The sequence below is a fragment of the Vigna umbellata genome, chromosome 1 (assembly GCF_029865625.1).
Source record: "Vigna umbellata cultivar VRB3 chromosome 1, Vumbellata_1.0, whole genome shotgun sequence".
Classification (NCBI taxonomy): domain Eukaryota; kingdom Viridiplantae; phylum Streptophyta; class Magnoliopsida; order Fabales; family Fabaceae; genus Vigna; species Vigna umbellata.
In genome coordinates, this window is record NC_142165.1 from 47,538,197 (window position 1) to 47,559,131 (window position 20,935).

A 20,935-nucleotide genomic window follows, 5' to 3' on the forward strand; every position below is an offset into this window, starting at 1 on the left:
AATGTTGTCTGCAAATTAATTATTTTTTTATATGTATAAAATTATCCAACTCGTAAATTAGATTATGTTGGTTGTATGCAAATATAATATAAGATATATCGATAATTTCTTTTTAATTGGTAAGTCAAATTTTCATAAATTATGTTCCGGGATGCATTAATTGTTAGCCCCTTAAATAAAAAAACTTAGACCTGATAATGATAAGCATTGGATTTAATAAGTAACTAAACAATAAGTCTTTCAATGGTAGAATTCATTGAAAAGACACAGTACCAAAAAAACTTAATTCTAACCTATATAACATATTAACACTACTCTTTAAGAAAAATAAAACAATGAGTTTATGAATTTTTTTTATCTTATATTTATTGAACTTTTTATTTATTTATATGGAATGTGAAACTTAAATAACTTGTATGTTTAAAAGAAAGTGTGTTACCATCATTGTTTCATGTAAAAGAGATATTGAATTCATCAAACTAAGTATAGCAGAAAAGATGATTAAAACTAGTTAATCTCTAAGTGCTGGGATATCTGATTGAGAATATACAAGAGGTTGTTTCATGTATTTATTAGTAATAAAGAAGGGTTTAAACCTAAAAAGTTGAGATGGATGATGAAAGCATAGTGTATAGGGGTCCCTAAAACATGAAGAAAAGAAGAAGAAGGAAGTTGAAATGTATAGAGAAAGTGAGAAACGACAGTCCCATAAATGGTAGTCCCAGATTTTTGTCATAAACTGCACTGTCTCACTCATTCCCCTTTTCCTATTCTATCTGGTGGTCGTTCTCATTACTCCCCCAACACGCTACTCCTACTTCCTTTTCAACACTCCCACTTCATTAATCTTCGTAAAGCATTTCAATATCTAACATTATATTCATATACTCTTTGCATATATAAGGTTCAAAAATTATGGGATTTTTAAGTTCATTGCCAAATTAGTATATTCAATAGTCTTTAGAATATCATGATTTACATGTCAGTGTCAGTTCAAGTCTCTTTAACGTGTTACCACTTTCCTTCACTTTCGGATTATTATTACCATGCAGAGTGAATAGTTACCATAATCTGTTTCATATGTCACTTTCATTCATTTAATGGAATACACACGCACATTTCTTTCAATATCTCTCACCTTATATTTCTGTGTTTTATGAGTTAGATGTAAAGTTAATATGATGAAGTTGATGAGTTAGAAAATTTATGAGTGATGATGTGAAGGGAAAGTGTCTCTTTATTTTATGGTGTGGTGAAGGGATTTCTTATTGGTGGAAATAAAAGTAGGGAATTACTAGGCTTAGTATTGTGTGACATTAATTAGCTATCTGATAATAAAAATTAGAAAATTAATATTTTCTTAAAATAATGATGTGAATCAATGGATATTTTTTATGTTTTTGAAATGTCTTCTTTTTAGGATAAACTGTATAAAGTTACCGGAATAATAAGGAAAAATATAGTGTTTCTAAACTAAGTTAGACACAATCAATAAAGAAAAAGAAAACACACTCATTCTCTTCCTATTTCAACTAAAATCTCACATAATTAGCACTAATGAAAACAAAAGTAGTGTACATAATGCGTACAGCACCGACATTTTAAAATTTGAATTCATTTTTTAATCTAATTAAAATTTAAAAACAAAGGATTATCAAATGTTATTGTTACTGTTCCGACGTAAAATTTATGAAAATAATATATTTTACGCTTTAGAATTTATAAGTCTTTTAGGATTTGATTTTTAAAAGGTATATTATAAGGTTGGAGAAGGAAGCGATGTCAGAATATTTAAACATTGTTAAGATAAATTATCATATTTAAGATTGTCGGGTATACCGAAACGACTGTTATATACATACATATGACATGGTTTTAATTAGTTCAATCCAACGAAAATCAACAAATAAATGAGCGATATCTTGTGTAGTGTTTCACTTCGTTAATTTGCAACTCTAGTTTGTTCTATAAATATACACACAGTAATTGATGATTAAAAATATTAATTTAAACTAATAATTTATTTGAATCTATACCTAATTTTATTAACTTAATTATATAAAATGGGGAATACATACATATATACATATACATATACATATACATATACATATACATATACATATATATATATATATATATATATATATATATATATTATATATATATATATATATATATATATATATATATATATATATAAGAAACTAACCTTATTGCCATATTTTGTTTGAAATAAATAATTGGGTAAGATACACTTTTCTTAAGTTTAATAAATACGTAAAAATAATTAATTTTAATAAAATTATTTAGTTAATTTAATATAATATTGAATTTTTCATGTATATATTAATACTTCATATGTTATATAAAATAACTTGATAGTTTTTTTTAATTATAAATTTATTTATTTATTTTTTATTAATTAAGGATTTAATTTTCATTTTTTTTAAATTTTCTTCAAATTTCTATTTTGAAAAGGGAAAACTAAACGAGAATTTGGTTTCATGAGAATTGAATTCCGATCTAGTTTTAGGTGAGATTGTAAAATTGAAAGTCATAAGAGTGAACCGTTCTATCAAAGAAAATAATTAGAAAAATGTGTATGACATATACATATATATATATATATATATACACATATACATATATATATATATATATACACACATATATATATATATATTTTTTTGTGACAAGTTTGTTACTAAAACTAAAATTAATTATTTTTTAGTAATCTACAAGGTTAAATACTTGTTTTTTTCCCCCCAAGATTAGTCAATAATTTAGATTTCTGAAGTGTAATCAGAAGTTCAAATGTCTAAGCGTAGGTTAAAATTATTAGTAATCCAATGACATTCCTGAATTTATGCAGCTCTTTACACCAATGAACTAAATATTTGTTTAATGTTTACGACAACAACAACAACATATAGATTATAAAACCTTAGACGGTGCATAAGGAGACAGAAAGCTATCTTTTCTGCATGTTCCTATCCCTGTATTTTATTTTACTTTTGTGGTTGTTGTAAGATCCCCGATTAAGTTAATGGACAGGATTAACCTGTCTTCTTAGATAAAACTTAAGTAGTAATTAGCTTTAATCATGAAATATTAATTTAGTGATAGTATAATAATATTGTGGCGTTGCGCCGGATTAAGAGTAGTTGGTGGTAGCATTTGATGTAGAAGTATGCAGAGTAGGCATTAAAGTGTACATCCACAACCACTCTTTGTTGTCCCACCCACAAAAAAAAAGGATAGATAAAGAAATGTTATAGGTCACCACTAATGTAGCATCACCAGCCTCTACCTAGGGTTCATCATCTTACATCAAACCCTAATTATATGATAATTACTGCATAATCAGCAAATACACAAGGGGTATATTTTTATCAGTTTTTTTCAGTGGAAGTTTAAAGGTCTAATTTTATTAAGGTATTTTATATTTGATTGATATTTTCACAAGTACAAAAGATCATTTGATTTCATCTAATATGTTTCAGATTTAAGAAAAATGAAGTTTTTGAAATTGTAATCGCATTTTTTAAATTACTAAGAATGAATGAACTTCAACTATACAATAACTTAAGCTTACATGTTCCAAATAATTTAGAAAATGTTACTAATAAATTTTAAAATTTACTAACAAATTTCATTGAAGATTTTAGAATTTATAATACCAACGAAATATTTTTGTTAATAAGATTCTTCAATAAATTAGAATTTTTATTACTAACAAAATTTGTTAATAAGCTTCAATAGTAATTTGATATCATTATTCTGTCGATAAAATAAGTGACAATTATTTTACAAAGTCTAATGAGATTTTTTTTTGTATATTAAGAAGAGGTGGGTGAAATGAAGGAGAGAGAAATAATTGAAGGAAGAGGAATAAGAAAAAGAAAAGGAAGAAAAATGAGAAGAGGAAGAAGAAAAATAGGTAACAACGCAGCTTGTCCACTGTGGAGGAACAAGAAGAAAAAGAAAAAGAGGAGGAAGAAGAATTGAAGGTGGCGGTGATAGACTGGGTGGCAACGATGGTAGTGGCGAAGGGAGATGAGAAGGAGGTAAGGAAGAAAAACAAAAGGAAGAAAAAGAATAAGAGAAGAAAGGAAAAAAAAGAAGGTGAAAAACTAATACCAAATTGTAACATGTATCAGTGAATTTTATTGATAATCAAAATTTGTTGGTAATTATCAATGAATATTTATTAACGAATTTTAGATTATAAGAAATTATTGACTAAATGTACATTTTACTTATAAAATTTATCGATGTTCATTTTATCAACGATTTTTTGACGGTTGTAATTCGTCAACAAACTCAAATTACTAATAAAAGTTTACTAGTGTAGAAGTAATACAATTTTTTTTAATGATAGACAAAATTATTAAAGTTATGTTAAATAAGTTTTTTAATTACAAAAAAAATATTTTTTATTAAAGAAATTTTATGTAATAAACATTTTTAAAATGTTGATATTGATTAAAATATTAATTTTTATGTATGGAGAAGCTTAAGAGATTGGTAGATTTGACGTTGGTTAATATTTTGTGAGAAAATTTGGTTTAAATCTTAATTAATTATTTAAAATTGATTATTATTGTTCTCTATTTATAATATGTTTCAAATTCAATTTTTTGGTAAATTACTTTTAGTAGTTAATGTTTTTATATTAAGTCTATTGCGATATTACTAAGTTTAATTATTGCATACGAAAAGTTTGAAACTCATCGACTTTGGCACAAAAAGTGTCTCCAAAAATTAAAGAAGAAATATATATTTAACTTATTTTTTATCTGAATTTTTAAACAACGACAAATTAAATGTAATATATATATTACGTGATTTGATAATAGATTGAAAATAACTTTTTGATTTAAAAACATGATCTATGATTGTGCTAAAATATCATCTCAAACTATTTTGATTCAAGTGAGAAGTAAGTGGTATAATCAAATATTATTTTTTATCAAATACCAAACTAAGATAACTTCTTTAACGATTTGATCTCTAATTTAATATATATATTAATTACTTGTGTAAGAAAAAAAAATGTTAGATTTAGAATATGTTAGCTCTCGCATGAATGCTCATTTTGAACTTCTCTCTAATTAACTAGGAGGTAGATTTTTATTTTCAGGCACATATTCTAAATTTTTAAGTGAAAATAATAATAAAAAATTCAACTCACATTATCTTCAAAATAAAGCATAAACTAAGTCTCGCGAATCAATTAATATTAACTATAATCTTATTCTGAGTGGGACGACTGTTATGTTTCAATTTAAACTGTGATTTTTATTTAATAAGAAGTGAAGTTATTAAAAATAAAATAAATACATGCATAAATATATGTTTATATGTTGGTGGAGAATAAATTCCTTTTATATTAATTTTTTTATCTATTTCATAAAATCTACAATATTAATAAGATATACGCACGTAAAGATATTTTTACTTATTGTTTTAAGCGAAGTGCATAGATTATGAAATAATATTTTTATTAGTATATATTGTTTTATTTGTGAATATTTAATTAATAAGCATTGGAAGCTACGAGACTAAGAAATCGGGAACTATTTTGAAAACCGGATGGGACAGGTGGAACTAGCATGGTCAGATAATTAATTTAATGAAATCACAAAATTCATATAGTAAAAAAAGTTTAAAATTCTTAAATTGAACAAAACTTATATAAACCGGTTTAATTTAAAAATAATTAATAATATTATTTCATTTATTTAAATAAAAATCAACCAAACTTTTTGATATTTTATATTTACATATGAACTTAATATTATTATTATTTTTAAGGTAAGTATGATAATATATTTTATTTTAACTTGTTTATTTAAAATATTAGAAATCTATTTTACGTTTTATTTTTCTTTGCAGTATCATAAAATTGTTTTTTTTATGTATTATTTAATTGTTATAATATTAATTTGAGCTCAGTTTCACCATGTTTAATGATTGAATATTTGTTTTGACCAATTTAATGACCGGTGTAAGAACCTCTTTTTGTGCCTTATATAAGAGCGAAAATAAATTTAAAAATAATACTAAATTTATTTTATGTTTAAGCTATAATTTAATTAATTATGTGTTTAAGATATGTATATGTATGAGTTAGTTGTAGATTGAAAAGGAGTGTAATAGCGGTATTTGAGCATAGAGGTGAGATAATAGTAATTTTGAGTGGTTAGATACTAAAAATAGAAAAAGCATGTGGCTTTTGGGCTGAAATTGATAAACACATTTTCCGATGACAGTGATTCGATTTGTCTGAGGGTGAGAGAGGAAAAAAAAGTATTTAAATCATGAAATAGATGTGTTGTTAAGGAGTAGAAAAGAAGATCAAAGGATGGAAAGAGGAGATATTTTAACTAAAAGAAAATGAAAAAAATAATAACAAGAAAGTTATAACAATTTGTTATTATAAATTAAATACTAAATTATAATTTATTATTAATTATTATTATAAATAATTTTAATATTATTATTTTCGTTCAGATTTTCTTAATTTATATTATTATTGTATTTTTTTATTACTTTTCATTTTACTTTTTGATTATTAATTTTTAAATATGTTAATATTATTTTATTATGTATATAATATAATTATATAGTATGATAAGATAAAAACATAATCCATTTTACAATAATAGAACCAATTAATAATATTTATTTGTTATTTGTAGTCTTAAAAAATTATAAACATATTTTATCGAAAATATAATGATTTCATGATTGTTTTTATTGACAAATCTTTTCAAAATTTCTTATTACTAGTATGAGAAATTTTGTGCAGAGATGAACTTTCTTCTTGTTATGATTTGAAGCTTGGTCATATGTCAACCACTTCATAGATTATTCAACCAAATTCGATAAGAATTCATAGATTATTCAACCAAATTCGATAAGAATATTTAGTGTTTATGATAGGGTTTAGTGTTGCAAGTTCTAATGATGGTCATAAGAAGAAACAAACTCAAAAGTATTATGATTGAAAGCTGGAGGGTAAACAATTTTGCAAGTACTCAATGCTGCCTTAATTATGCTCCATCTCACCTCTAACCAAGACAAGGAACAAGCTTGGACAATGGAGATATATTTACACATATATGTAAGTTATTTCAACTAAACTTGAATGGAAACGAATCCAAAAGTTAGTATGATACAAGTTTGGATTGAAACACATCCATTAAATACTTAAAAGCATCTAAAAGTGATAAGGATTGAAAGATGCTTGAATACCAAAGCATATAAAGGTGTTAGGGATTGAAATATATGAGAATTGAAAGATATTTGATTATCAAGTTGTCTATAGACATTAAGGACTAAGGTTTTGTTCACTTGAATGGATTTGAGAAAGAATGATTGAATGGATTTGAAAGTAAAATTTTGTTGTCTGTTTGAGTGGATTTGGAAGTAAAGTTTGTGAGAATTAGTGTAGGATTTGATTGATGTGACAGATTAAAAAAATTTACTTCAAAATCCACTCTCACTTATCTCCAAATCCACTCAAATAAACAACAAAAAAATTTACCTTCAAATTCTCACAAATCCATTTAATCACTTTCCTCCAAATTCATTCAAATGAACAAAACCTAAGAGATATTCGAGAATTGAAAAATGTTATGAGTTCTAGAAGTGTTGTTGTATTCAGTAGAGGAGTTATATATAATGGTTAGTCTTTAGCTTGTCATTATATGGGGACATTAAAGGTCAGGTAAAATTTTCAACAATACGATTGTTTTCTTTTTTATTACAAAAATTTTATCGCGTTCATTTTCTTTATTAGTTTTAATTAGAATTAGTATACAAAATTTTCTTATTTATTGCAAAAATATCACTGTATCCACTTTATATACTGATAATAACTAGAATTAATATAATTTTTTTTTCATTACAAAAATGTTACCACGCTTACTTTCTATACTTGTTATAATTACAACCAATATAAAAAGTATTATCGTATTTATAATTATATCACTTCATCACGTTTTATATCTAATAAATTATAACCCATATAAATAACTCTCGTAAAAAGTATTTTTTCACTCGTGATCACAACACAAATTTTACCAATAAACATTATATACATCAAAGCAAAGCAAAGGTTGTGTTATAAATTAGAAAAACTACTTCTTAGTATATTGTATATTAATGATTAAATATATTAAGAAACAAGAAGTGCACATATAAAATTAGAAGAAATATATTAATATAGGGTGATGTAAGTGCTTTAATACTCATGTTGGCTTCTTGTACAAGCAAGGTAAAAAAAAATCACTTACTTTATCTGCAGAAATAGGAAATAGATATAATGGAATCCATGAATATATGGGGTTTGTTTTTTCATGGTAACCTTTAACAGTGCTGAAGAGACATCGACACTTGTCATCATGCATGAAAGCGTTTGATCATCATCTAATCCATGATTGAGCAACAAATGTTGTATGTATAAAAGGATGAGAGTGGTAATAAAATTGTGCAGCCATGGAAACAGCTTTTTGGTAGTCATTTTCTATCCGTTATTCTCCAACTCCCAACAGCCCTATAGTCCTACTTCCTTAGCTTCACATCATTAACCATTTAAATAAGGGTTAAATATGTTTTTAGTCCCTAAACTATTGACCATTTCTGGTTTTCGTCCCTCTTCCAAAGTAAGGTACAATTTGGTCCTCATTCTTTAGAAAAACGTTCGTTTTAGTCCTCAAAATTTTGTTTTTAGTCCTCGTTTTAGTCCTCAAAACGTTCGTTTTTTCGACTAAAACGAACGTTTTTTAAAGATTGAGGACTAAATTGTACCTTACTTTGGAAGAGGGACGAAAACCAGAAACTGTCAATAGTTTAGGGACTAAAAACATATTTAACCCTTTAAATAATACATCATCAATCACTTGCCAATTCTCATTTATCATGTTTTCATACTAATGAACATGTGGATAAACTATGTATTTAATTTGGTATAAGATAATTTTATTCATTGGAATCTTCACTAACAAATAATTTCAAAACTTAAATTCTTAAGTTTGAAAATGAGAATACTAACACATTTTTTATTTGATCAAGAAAATGATTAATTAGATTTAATCTTCATCTTTGTATTAGGATGTTAAGAAGTGGAGACGATTTCATTATCTTATATCTCCATTCTCGTATAATTTTTTATTTGATCTTCGTACAGGGAACGAATATATTATACCGTATGTCTAATTTTTTTATTATTTCAAGGTAGATTAAACATGATATTATCAAATATTTTTCAAATATTAATATTTATCAAAAAATTATAAATGTATATATCTTATACCAAATTAATGGAAAAAAGTTGATTAAAAAAATATAGAAAAACAAGTATGAAAGTTTTAAAATATTTTAAATGCATCTTTACCTCTTTCTATGAATTCTAATGAAATATTTTTTTATACACTAATAAAAATTATAATATATTATTTGAATAAAAATATACAAAGAAAAAAAACTAATAATAATTAAAATTTAGCATAGATTCTTTTTAAGGGTGCAAAATGGGCTAACGCGTTTAAGTTCAGTTCGACTTTGGCCTGCTAAGAATGGATTGAGGCTGGTTCGCCACTTAAAAATAGGTTAATTTTACAACTCGTGCTAACGAGTTGTCAAGCTGTAAGGCTGAAACAAACTCATGCTAGATTGATGTCGAACTACTAGACGAGCTGCCAAGCTGAGATTGGACTGCATATGAATAATTTATCACTTATTTGAATATAACATATCTGCCTGCATTTGAATTTTCCATAATATATCAAAATATTTTCATATATTAAATGATTTAGGTTTTTTTAATGATATCGGGCTGACGAGGCTGGAGAGGCTGGCCTAAGTGTTGTCGTGTATGAGGCTGAATTTATTATATTTAGGATTTTTAAGGGCTACCAAGTTAGCTTGATTATTGTTGCGGATGAAGACGAGATCCTTACATTTAAGCTTTTTAATGATATTGGATTCGACAGGTAATCTCGGTCCACTTTTTTTGACCCGACTGCCAGACTGCAATATTTTTGTCACTCTTCTATTTTTCATCTTTAGAAGTCCATTATGTTGGAGTATGATAAATAAGATTTATGATAATACACTAAGTTATTATATTACAACAAGTTAAATATCTTATATAGTTGTGATTATAAAATTACACTTACTATATGAGTTAGAAAATAAAAATAACTATGTAAAGAATCTTCAAAACAATATTGTATGTGATAAAAATAAATAATAAATAAAAGTATTAAAAAATTTAAAATGATTGTGTCTTAAAAATAATTTAATACATCATTAAACGAAATCGTACAAAGAAAAAAAATGTATAATTAAGGATGAGATAAGGTAAAAAGTACCTTAAATAATTCTTTTAGAAAAGTAAAAATTCTTCAAATAAAACAAAAATTAAATATTAAAGAGAATAAAAAAAGATAAGTTTTTTATATTAACTAGAATATTTATGTGATTGAAAAATAAAAAAAATTATTAAAGTATTAGAAATTATTAAATATGAGACAGAAATTATTTGATTCATATAATTGATAAACAACATTTGAACTTAATGGCACAAATATTATAATGAAAGAGAAAATATCTTGAAAATAAGTAAATTTCATATATATAAAACAATTAGAAGACAAAATAAAATGTGTATAAAAGAATAAAAAATTATAAAATTAAAGACTAAGAGAATAATATATTTTTCAAGTTACCAAATAAATTGTGGGTTTTTTTAATAATTTAAATTGGACAAGATAAGTTTAAGGACAATTATAAGAATGTGGACAGAACTAGGATGGGGATGAGTGAGTACATAGGTACCCAGCCTTGTCCCCAAATCTAATTAAAAAAACCATGCAATAAATATAGAGATTTCCCATAAATTTATTTATCATTTGACTTTCTACACATATTTGAAAGAGTAAAAAAAATAGAAAGATAATATGAAAACAAAGATAAACTTTTATAGTTTTATGCATTTTTGTTTTAGTCTTTACCTATTAAAAGTTATTTCTAAAAGAAACTTGAGCCTTAATTCATTTGTATCTCTTACCTTTGAGGTAAGTTTAATTATTTTACAAATTTAAAATTGAACTTTTAGTCCGTTTAATTTGTAAAAAAAAAAAAACTAGTTTTAGTTCATAAATGTCTTCTACATAATCATTATTAAAATAAAAAATTTTAAGCTTGATAATAAAAAACATAATATATTACCACGTAAAAAAAATTATAATTATCATAAGTCAATATTTAATAATATATTCACAACACGTAGATTAAAAGAGGCATTTTTCAGAACATTGCAATAAAAAAGAAAATTTTTGAATTTGAAAGAGAAAAACAAACCATATGTATATCAATGGTCCTAAACTTACAACCTAAACTAGAATTATTGAGATAAATCTCGTAACATAGGATTTAATTTAGTAATTTTGGATGAATTGAAAGAGAGGAAAAGTTTTTCTATAAAAGGTATAGGATATCTGCACCCGTGAACATTGTCATGATAAACCGTCTTTGTAAGCACCATTTATAGGTAAATATTAAATGGATGGTATTAAAATAAGTATTTAAGATAACCTTAATCATAGTTATTTATTAAAAGATGTATATAAAAGAGAGAATTAATTAAAAATAAAATGATATTGAGTAAGAAAAGAAAGAAAAAAAAAAGAAGAGAAAATGTGTGTCCTGAGAGGTGGGAAGTTGATTAGGTGGATGTGTTGCAATGTTTACGTGACGGTTGACCCTTTCAAATTCACATCTTCCATGCACTGCGGCTCCCACATCACATGCCGCTACCAATACAGGAATCAAACCTAGGGGCAACCTAGGACCCACACCTACCTAGGGACCACCTTCTTTTCCTTTTTTTAATAATTTACCCTCTAAAATCAAACATATCTAAACCAAAACAAAATAAATAAATTAAAAAATACCTCAACCCCAAACAACCTTCAAATGGAATCTCATCACAAATTTAAAGTTAGCAGACAAAAAAAACACCGTCCCGTTTCTCCCATTCCTCCAACTTGGACTGGGACCCTCTGAGAATTGCTGTTTGGCATTTCTCAAAGGCCAAGGAAAACAAAAACAGTGTTTCCCGTTTCACCACATCGCCCTTTATTGCTTTCCATCGGAATTAAATATTAACACATCTCTATGCCCATACAAAAATTAACAAACTGAATTAACTGTTTTTTATTTCACTGCAAAAATTACGCTGTCGTCTTCATGATGACACAGAGGTGTGGACCAGCTCCATCGCCGTACACGTGTACAATGAATGGGTTTGAAGAAATAGAAGACGTAGTACTCCTACACACGATCGATCACATAAGCTAAATGCAGAATATCACAGAGAGAAAAGAGGTGCCATGTGCGACCCTGCTGCAAACAATGAAAGCGGGGTTCTATTATCCACTGCGCTCATGCGCATTGCTCCACCCGTACACCAACACAGTAAAATACTGTTTTGTTTTTAGAGAAAAATAAATAATAAAAAAAGAAAGGCTAGATTTGCATTCTCCGGAAGTAAACACTGGCCACGTGTCTCGCATAATCTTATTGGTTCATCGTGGGGTTGCTTTCTCTTTGTCTTTCTCTTTCTTTTCTCTCACTTTTTATTTTATTTTATTTTAAAATATTATTATTAAAGGAAATGTTGTTGTTTTAAATAAGGTCTTGATGCATATGCTTCGATCATGGTTGATGAAAATCAAAAAATGGTCTTGGGAGGATTTTTGTATTTTTTTATTTTTAGCTTTTTAACCTTTAACACAAAAGTGAAGGATGTTAATGTTACGAAGCAGATCCAATCATACGGCACAGCTTTTTAGGGACTGTCTCTTTAATCATGTTTTGTCTTTTTCAATTTTAGCATCAGATTTGATTAAAGTGGAAGAAAAGGTGGTGAAGGAAAGGAAACACAAACATACCTACCAGTCCTACTACCTCCCAAAATTCATGCACCACCATGTCAAATTCCATTACATTTTTCATACATCCAAGTAATCCTTAAAATTATAAAATCAACATGAAATTTTACAGACTTATATGTCTGAATATGCCTTAAATATGAATAGAAAATAAAATTTGAAAAAAAAAATTATAGGGTGGCAATATATCAGAGGCTATATAAGATCAACAGTTGCATCATTCAAGTAGAATAAAGAAAAAGAACACATTTGTGGCAGAATAGTTGTGTCAGAAGAACTAAACTCGTTTGATTAAACAAGATATAGTGCAAAGAAAGCAAATCAATTGAAGTATTCACATACAGAAAATGCATCCACTCCGAAGTAGAATAAAAAGATTTCAAACATGGTCAATTTTCTAGAAGCTAGAATTCAAATGATTCTAAAAGTTTTTAGAGAATATTTTATTGAGGAAATTCAGCTTAAACAACTGTGTAAATTAAAAAGGAGGATTTTAAATTAAAGGAGATTAGTATCTGCAAAAAGAAAAGTAAACCTAGAGGGTAACAAACAAATATAGGAGATAGTAAAAAACAATGTATGAACAACTTTTATCAAGTTTCAAACCACGTAAAAGATTGTGTTGAGTTCAAACAATCTGTTTAAAATTTGTTTAATTCTTCAGAAAAAGTCAATAATATTTTGCTTTGTCACAATATTCTCCCACACAAGGGAGACTTCAAATAAACAATTCAATATTTACAAATAGATACATATACAAAATGCCAACAAATTTAAGTAAAACAAAGTTATGGTGAAAATAAATAAAAAATAAATTTAATTAGATAAATATGTGTTTTTAGTCTTCAAAAGGAAAAAGGATGTCATGTTAGTTTATCTTTAAGGAAATCAATAAAATAATTAAATAAAAAATTTCATTACAAGAAAATAAGAAATTGTTAAATTACTAGAAAAAAAATCTAATCAATAAAATAAAATTTCAAAATTTTAATTGATTGATAATAGATCCATTAGTAAAATTTGTTATTAATATCTATCAATAAATTAAAATTTTTATTAGCAACGAATATATTTATTATTTTTTGTTACGTATTGTTTTATTTTTAATTTTTTCTCAGCCGATCAAACAATATGTGTAATTTGATCTAATTCAACTTCCATAAATTATCTCGATATTCCATAACTTAACTCAATAGCACACTCACATATGTGAATTTGTTCATATATTTCTAAAACATAATTAAAGAAATAATTTAGATATTCCATAACTTAACTCAATAGCACACTCACATATGTGAATTTGTTCATATATTTCTAAAACATAACTAAAGAAATAATTTAGATATTCTAATGAATTTTTGTGTTATTTTTATACTTTGTTTTCAATATACATTCATTTAAATATTTTAAAATAGATTAAATGTGTTTTTTGTTTTCAAAATATTTTAAAAGATTATGCTTCCTCTTTAAACTATAATGTATTTTATAAAAGTAAAGTAAAATATATGTGTAAGACCCATGAAAAAAAAAAAGAAAATATTTATAGTAGTAAATTTTAGTATTTTATTAGTAATAATAATTTTAATGGATAGAAAAATGTAAATTTTGGATATAAAATTATAGTAATTTTAGAAGGAGAGGTTCAAATTTTTGGTAACTTATTTAGTAAATTTTTTAAATTGAATAGTAAAAAGTAAATAGTAAATAGTAAAAAAAGTAAATAGTAAATAGTAAAAAGTAAATAGTAAAAATAAATTTTCAGCATTAAGATTCCTTAGCATGGAAGAAAGTAGTAGGTAGAAATTAGGATCAGATTTGGTGAGAAAATGATTGAAATATTATTTTTAAATAATATTAAAATAATAAATAATATTAAAATATTAATGAATAGTAAATTTTTTTACCTATAAATAGCCATAGGAGGGAAGGTTATTTTGCACCAAGAAAAGAGGAATCAAGTGAGAGCTTGAGAAATAGAGAAGAAAGAGTTAGGGAGAAATTTTTAGTTGTAAGAAGAGTAGAGGTTCTGAAGGGTTTCAGGGAAACAAATTCGGAGCAGGAGATTAAGTCTGGAATAGAGGTAAGGGGAGCTAATCTTTTTCTTGTATATGATTTTTTTTATCCATGTTATGATAATGAATATGAGTTATGAGTATGTTAAAATTTTGGTAATGGTAGTTATCTATTCACTTACATAAATTTAGTTTTCATGATTATAATTTTCTTATTTTCGAGTTAGTATGGTAAAACTTTTCTTTTAATTATTTTGACCGTTGGATTTAGCTAAAATTTTAATATATGAATCCTAAAACCTATTTCTTCACTTTGACCGTTGGGATTTGTAATTAGAAGTCTGTACTTAGAGAAATAAATCCTGCATGTTTGAGTAAATTAATTACCCTTGTAGATCTATTACTGAGTCATCTCGGTAAAATATATATTAAGACTTATTTGACCGTTAGATCAACTTGAAAATTTTATATATGATTCCTAAGATATATTAATACACTTTGACCGATCGGATTATAAATTAAAAGTCTATGTTTGGAGAAAATAATTTTTTTAGTTTTGAAAAATCTGATGAACACTATATTTCTGTTCTTAAGTTATTATGGTAAAAATTTCATATATATTTTATTTACCGTTAGATTGAGCCCAAAATTTAGTATGTAATTCATAAGACATATTAAGTCATTTTGACCGTTCAGATTTGTAATTAAATGTCTGTGCTTAGGGAAATTAGTTTCGCATTTTGAGTATAATTGAAAACCACTTAAAATTCTGCACTTGAGTTACCTCGGTAAAACCTCAATATCTATCTAGTTAACCGTTGGATCAACCTGAAATTTTAATATGTAGTTTATAACAAATAGTGAATTATTGTGACCATTCAGATTTGAAATCGGAGTTACAGATTTAGAGATATTAATTTCGTATCTTCTCAGGGATCTTAATATTGCTTAATTTCTATTTTTTTGATATCTATATTAAATTTCGGTGTTAATATTATATGCTGTTGTTTTAAATCTGTAAATAAGAAATTTGTTAAAAACTAGTTGAGGAACGCTTTGGCTAAGGAAAGATTTGGTACTTAAGTTGTCCATTGTGACGCACCTCTCTTTCCTGGAAGTCTACTCGACAAGTTTTTAACTTAAATCCTATTGAACAGATTATGTACTGTTAATTTATTTTGTGATATATTCAGTTTGTATGATTTCTAAAATGATTGAATTTTATTGCATTTGAATTATGCATCTGAACATGGTTGTGAACTATAATGATGTATGTGAGTATGAATTGGACATCTCAGGGAGAGATGACTATGTAATGTTGTGGTTGTTGAGTATAACTGTAGTGAACCTAGGATCGGTCTGTCTATCCCTACACTCAAAGCATTGTTCATGCTCACATAGAGAAGAACAGTGTCAGTGGTGAGAGTAGAGGGAGGTCCTCGTCTATAGCCTTTGATGGCAGAGATAGGCAGGTTGGGGATTTACCTTGCTAGTGTTGGAGAAAGACCAACAGACTATGCGAGTGCAAAGACGACTGTTGGTTCGACAGTTATACAAATCCGGATGAGTCATATGTGTGGATTTACCTTGCATAGTGTTGGGAAGTGCCAGCAGAACTATGCGAGTGTAAAGATGTGTGAGTCGTGGTTCAATGAGCATGCTATAATTGTTCTTTTATATAAATCTATGTATGACACCATGAGTTAACTGTGATATTGATATAACATGTTTTTTTTTATATATCTAGCTCACCCTTGCATTGTTTGTGTTGTGTGCTGTTTGGGTATGTTTCTCTGGCGATGATCATCCACTTGGATGGGAGCAGACGTTGTTGAGGAAATCCCTTTGGAGTAAGAGCTGGAGGATACTAAGGTTGCAGAGTAGTCTTCTTAGGAGTTTCCCATCTGAACACATGTAGTGTTCGAATCTATAAACTGTTGAAGTTTAAATTTCAGTTCCTTTTATTTCTGGATGACTGTAATTTCACATTTAATTACACGTCATGATCCGACTGTTCTCTTTATTGGAATGTTGACGTCTTTATTATGTAATAATTGTTATTATATAATAGGGATGTTACATTAATGGTATCAGAGCAGTTCCTTCCTTAGAAACCTGTAGGTTGTGGGTGTGCTTCGTTTGTGATTGCGTACCCTGGTCTCGTGTAGGAAGTTGTATTAGTTTGAGTCAGACTAATGGTCTTTCTTTCTGTGTGAACAGAAGATGGCACCTACGTCTCCTCATCGTTCTCCTCCGCGAGTCGATCAACCTGACTCTAATCAGATGCTGAATGCGGTGCTCCAGGCGTTGCAACAGCAGAATACTGCGTTGGTTCAACAGAATACCTTTGCATTACAAAATCTTGAAGCCGCAAGGGTATCGGCAGAGAACGCGAGAGTGTCTTCTGAGAACACTCAAAGGGAGTTCATGGAATTGATGACTAGTGCTAGGATTCCTCCAAGTGTTTCTTCCGTTGTTATTCCTGCGCAAGAGTGGAGTTTGGAGAGCTTTCTCCAACATCGCCCAGCAAGATTCACTGGAAAGTGCAGCCCTGATGAAGCTGATCACTGGTTTGGAGACATGGAGAGGATATTCGAAGCCAAGGGATGTCCTGATGAGAAGAAATTAGCCTATACTCAATATCTGCTTACCGGAGAAGCTGGCCATTGGTGGAACAGCATGAAGATGATTCTTGAAAGGAATGAGACTTCTATTACTTGGGAATTGTTTAAGACCAAATTTTACACTGAATACTTCCCAGACAGTGTGAGATTTGCAAAGGAAGTAGAATTCCTAGAATTGGTGCAAGGCAACAAATCAGTGTCAGAGTATGCAGATCGCTTCAAGCATTTACTTCGCTTCAACACTATGGCAGTGAATGAAGAATGGCAATGCAGAAAGTTTGAGAATGGCTTGAAGAGCGATATCAAGTTGCTGGTGAAGGGGTTACGTATCAGAGAATTCCCTACATTGGTGGAGATGTCCCGTGATCTAGAGAAGACGAAGGGGGAATCTGAGGGACAGCAGAATCAGCCTGCTAGGAATGAGGGATCATCTGGATCTCGTGACGGGTTTAGCACTAAGAAGACCCCTTACGCTAGACCATCCTTTTCTTCTGGGTTTAGGGGTTCATCCTATCCACCATCGGTGCAGTCAGGACCAGCCAAGCCGTCCGGCACCGTTAGATGTTTCACCTGTGGAGGACCTCATTACCGGAGCAACTGCCCGATGAGAAGTAGAACAGTGAAGTGTTTCAAGTGCGGGAAAGAGGGACACTTTGCTACAGAGTGTACTTCTGCAGTAGGATCAGGGTCTCAGGCACAGAGGACTGGTTTGCCTCCACCCAGGGGAGGTGACAGACCTCAGACGATGGGAAAAGTGTACGCCATGGTTGGATCAGAGGCAGTCAACTCAGGTAACATCTTCATCGGTATTTGTTTACTTCTTGTTTTACCTGTGTTGTGCTTTTTGATTTGGGGGCAACACACTCCTTCATAGCGAAGGCATGTGTTGAAAAGTTGGGTATGTCTATAGAGGAGTTAGACGTTGATCTGTTGGTGTCTACACCAGCATCAGGATTAATTGGGACGTTTTCTGTGTGTGTCCGTTGTCCGATGGTCGTAGAAGGAAGTCGGGTCAAGGTAAACCTCATCAGTTTACCTTTGCAAGGATTAGAAGTAATCTTGGGAATGGATCGACTATCCGCCAATCGCACCCTCGTCGACTACGATGATAAGGAGATGTCGTTTCCGGATGAAGACCAAGATATGTCTTTGTCGATCGACGTCGTGAGGCAAGACCTCTTGGAAGATGATAGTTGCTTCTTAGTGTTATCACCTATGGAAGCGACTCAAGTTTCGGATCATGCGGCGCAGGAGAATCAGAGTGTAAACCTCACGGTTGTGAAGGACTTCTTAGATATTCTCCTGAAGAAAATTTCTGGTTTACCGCCTCCACGTGAGCATGAAGATTACCTTAGGACAGTGCTTGAAGTTAAGGGTGTGCAAGTCGGAGAAGATTTGTTGGTTCAAGTGCAACCAGTAAGGATTGAGGACGAACTGTCAAACAAGTCAAGGTCATCTAGGATGGTAGAACAAGCGACTCTACCTGGAAGTTAGAGGCGAGGTGGGAGTAACTTACCTCGACTTGTTCGTGTAAGCGCAATTTTCGAGGACGAAAATTTTTGTTGTTGGGGAGAATGTAAGACCCATGAAAAAAAAAAAGAAAATATTTATAGTAGTAAATTTTAGTATTTTATTAGTAATAATAATTTTAATGGATAGAAAAATGTAAATTTTGGATATAAAATTATAGTAATTTTAGAAGGAGAGGTTCAAATTTTTGGTAACTTATTTAGTAAATTTTTTAAATTGAATAGTAAAAAGTAAATAGTAAATAGTAAAAAAAGTAAATAGTAAATAGTAAAAAGTAAATAGTAAAAATAAATTTTCAGCATTAAGATTCCTTAGCATGGAAGAAAGTAGTAGGTAGAAATTAGGATCAGATTTGGTGAGAAAATGATTGAAATATTATTTTTAAATAATATTAAAATAATAAATAATATTAAAATATTAATGAATAGTAAATTTTTTTACCTATAAATAGCCATAGGAGGGAAGGTTATTTTGCACCAAGAAAAGAGGAATCAAGTGAGAGCTTGAGAAATAGAGAAGAAAGAGTTAGGGAGAAATTTTTAGTTGTAAGAAGAGTAGAGGTTCTGAAGGGTTTCAGGGAAACAAATTCGGAGCAGGAGATTAAGTCTGGAATAGAGGTAAGGGGAGCTAATCTTTTTCTTGTATATGATTTTTTTTATCCATGTTATGATAATGAATATGAGTTATGAGTATGTTAAAATTTTGGTAATGGTAGTTATCTATTCACTTACATAAATTTAGTTTTCATGATTATAATTTTCTTATTTTCGAGTTAGTATGGTAAAACTTTTCTTTTAATTATTTTGACCGTTGGATTTAGCTAAAATTTTAATATATGAATCCTAAAACCTATTTCTTCACTTTGACCGTTGGGATTTGTAATTAGAAGTCTGTACTTAGAGAAATAAATCCTGCATGTTTGAGTAAATTAATTACCCTTGTAGATCTATTACTGAGTCATCTCGGTAAAATATATATTAAGACTTATTTGACCGTTAGATCAACTTGAAAATTTTATATATGATTCCTAAGATATATTAATACACTTTGACCGATCGGATTATAAATTAAAAGTCTATGTTTGGAGAAAATAATTTTTTTAGTTTTGAAAAATCTGATGAACACTATATTTCTGTTCTTAAGTTATTATGGTAAAAATTTCATATATATTTTATTTACCGTTAGATTGAGCCCAAAATTTAGTATGTAATTCATAAGACATATTAAGTCATTTTGACCGTTCAGATTTGTAATTAAATGTCTGTGCTTAGGGAAATTAGTTTCGCATTTTGAGTATAATTGAAAACCACTTAAAATTCTGCACTTGAGTTACCTCGGTAAAACCTCAATATCTATCTAGTTAACCGTTGGATCAACCTGAAATTTTAATATGTAGTTTATAACAAATAGTGAATTATTGTGACCATTCAGATTTGAAATCGGAGTTACAGATTTAGAGATATTAATTTCGTATCTTCTCAGGGATCTTAATATTGCTTAATTTCTATTTTTTTGATATCTATATTAAATTTCGGTGTTAATATTATATGCTGTTGTTTTAAATCTGTAAATAAGAAATTTGTTAAAAACTAGTTGAGGAACGCTTTGGCTAAGGAAAGATTTGGTACTTAAGTTGTCCATTGTGACGCACCTCTCTTTCCTGGAAGTCTACTCGACAAGTTTTTAACTTAAATCCTATTGAACAGATTATGTACTGTTAATTTATTTTGTGATATATTCAGTTTGTATGATTTCTAAAATGATTGAATTTTATTGCATTTGAATTATGCATCTGAACATG

The 20,935-nt window shown here is 28.4% G+C and overlaps 2 protein-coding genes across 2 annotated transcripts; both read left to right on the top strand.

Moving 5' to 3' along the window:
- Positions 1-17,056: 17,056 nt before the first annotated feature.
- On the top strand, positions 17,057-18,485 carry LOC148205552 (uncharacterized). Its single transcript, XM_088111250.1, has one exon. It carries the CDS (start codon positions 17,204-17,206, stop codon positions 18,476-18,478), a length of 1,275 nt encoding a protein of 424 aa, XP_087967376.1. The 5' UTR covers positions 17,057-17,203; the 3' UTR covers positions 18,479-18,485.
- A 19-nt stretch (positions 18,486-18,504) lies between these two features.
- Positions 18,505-19,098, top strand: LOC148205553 (uncharacterized). Its single transcript, XM_088104763.1, has one exon. The coding sequence runs from the start codon at positions 18,505-18,507 to the stop codon at positions 19,096-19,098; it is 594 nt and encodes a 197-aa protein (XP_087960889.1).
- Positions 19,099-20,935: the final 1,837 nt, after the last annotated feature.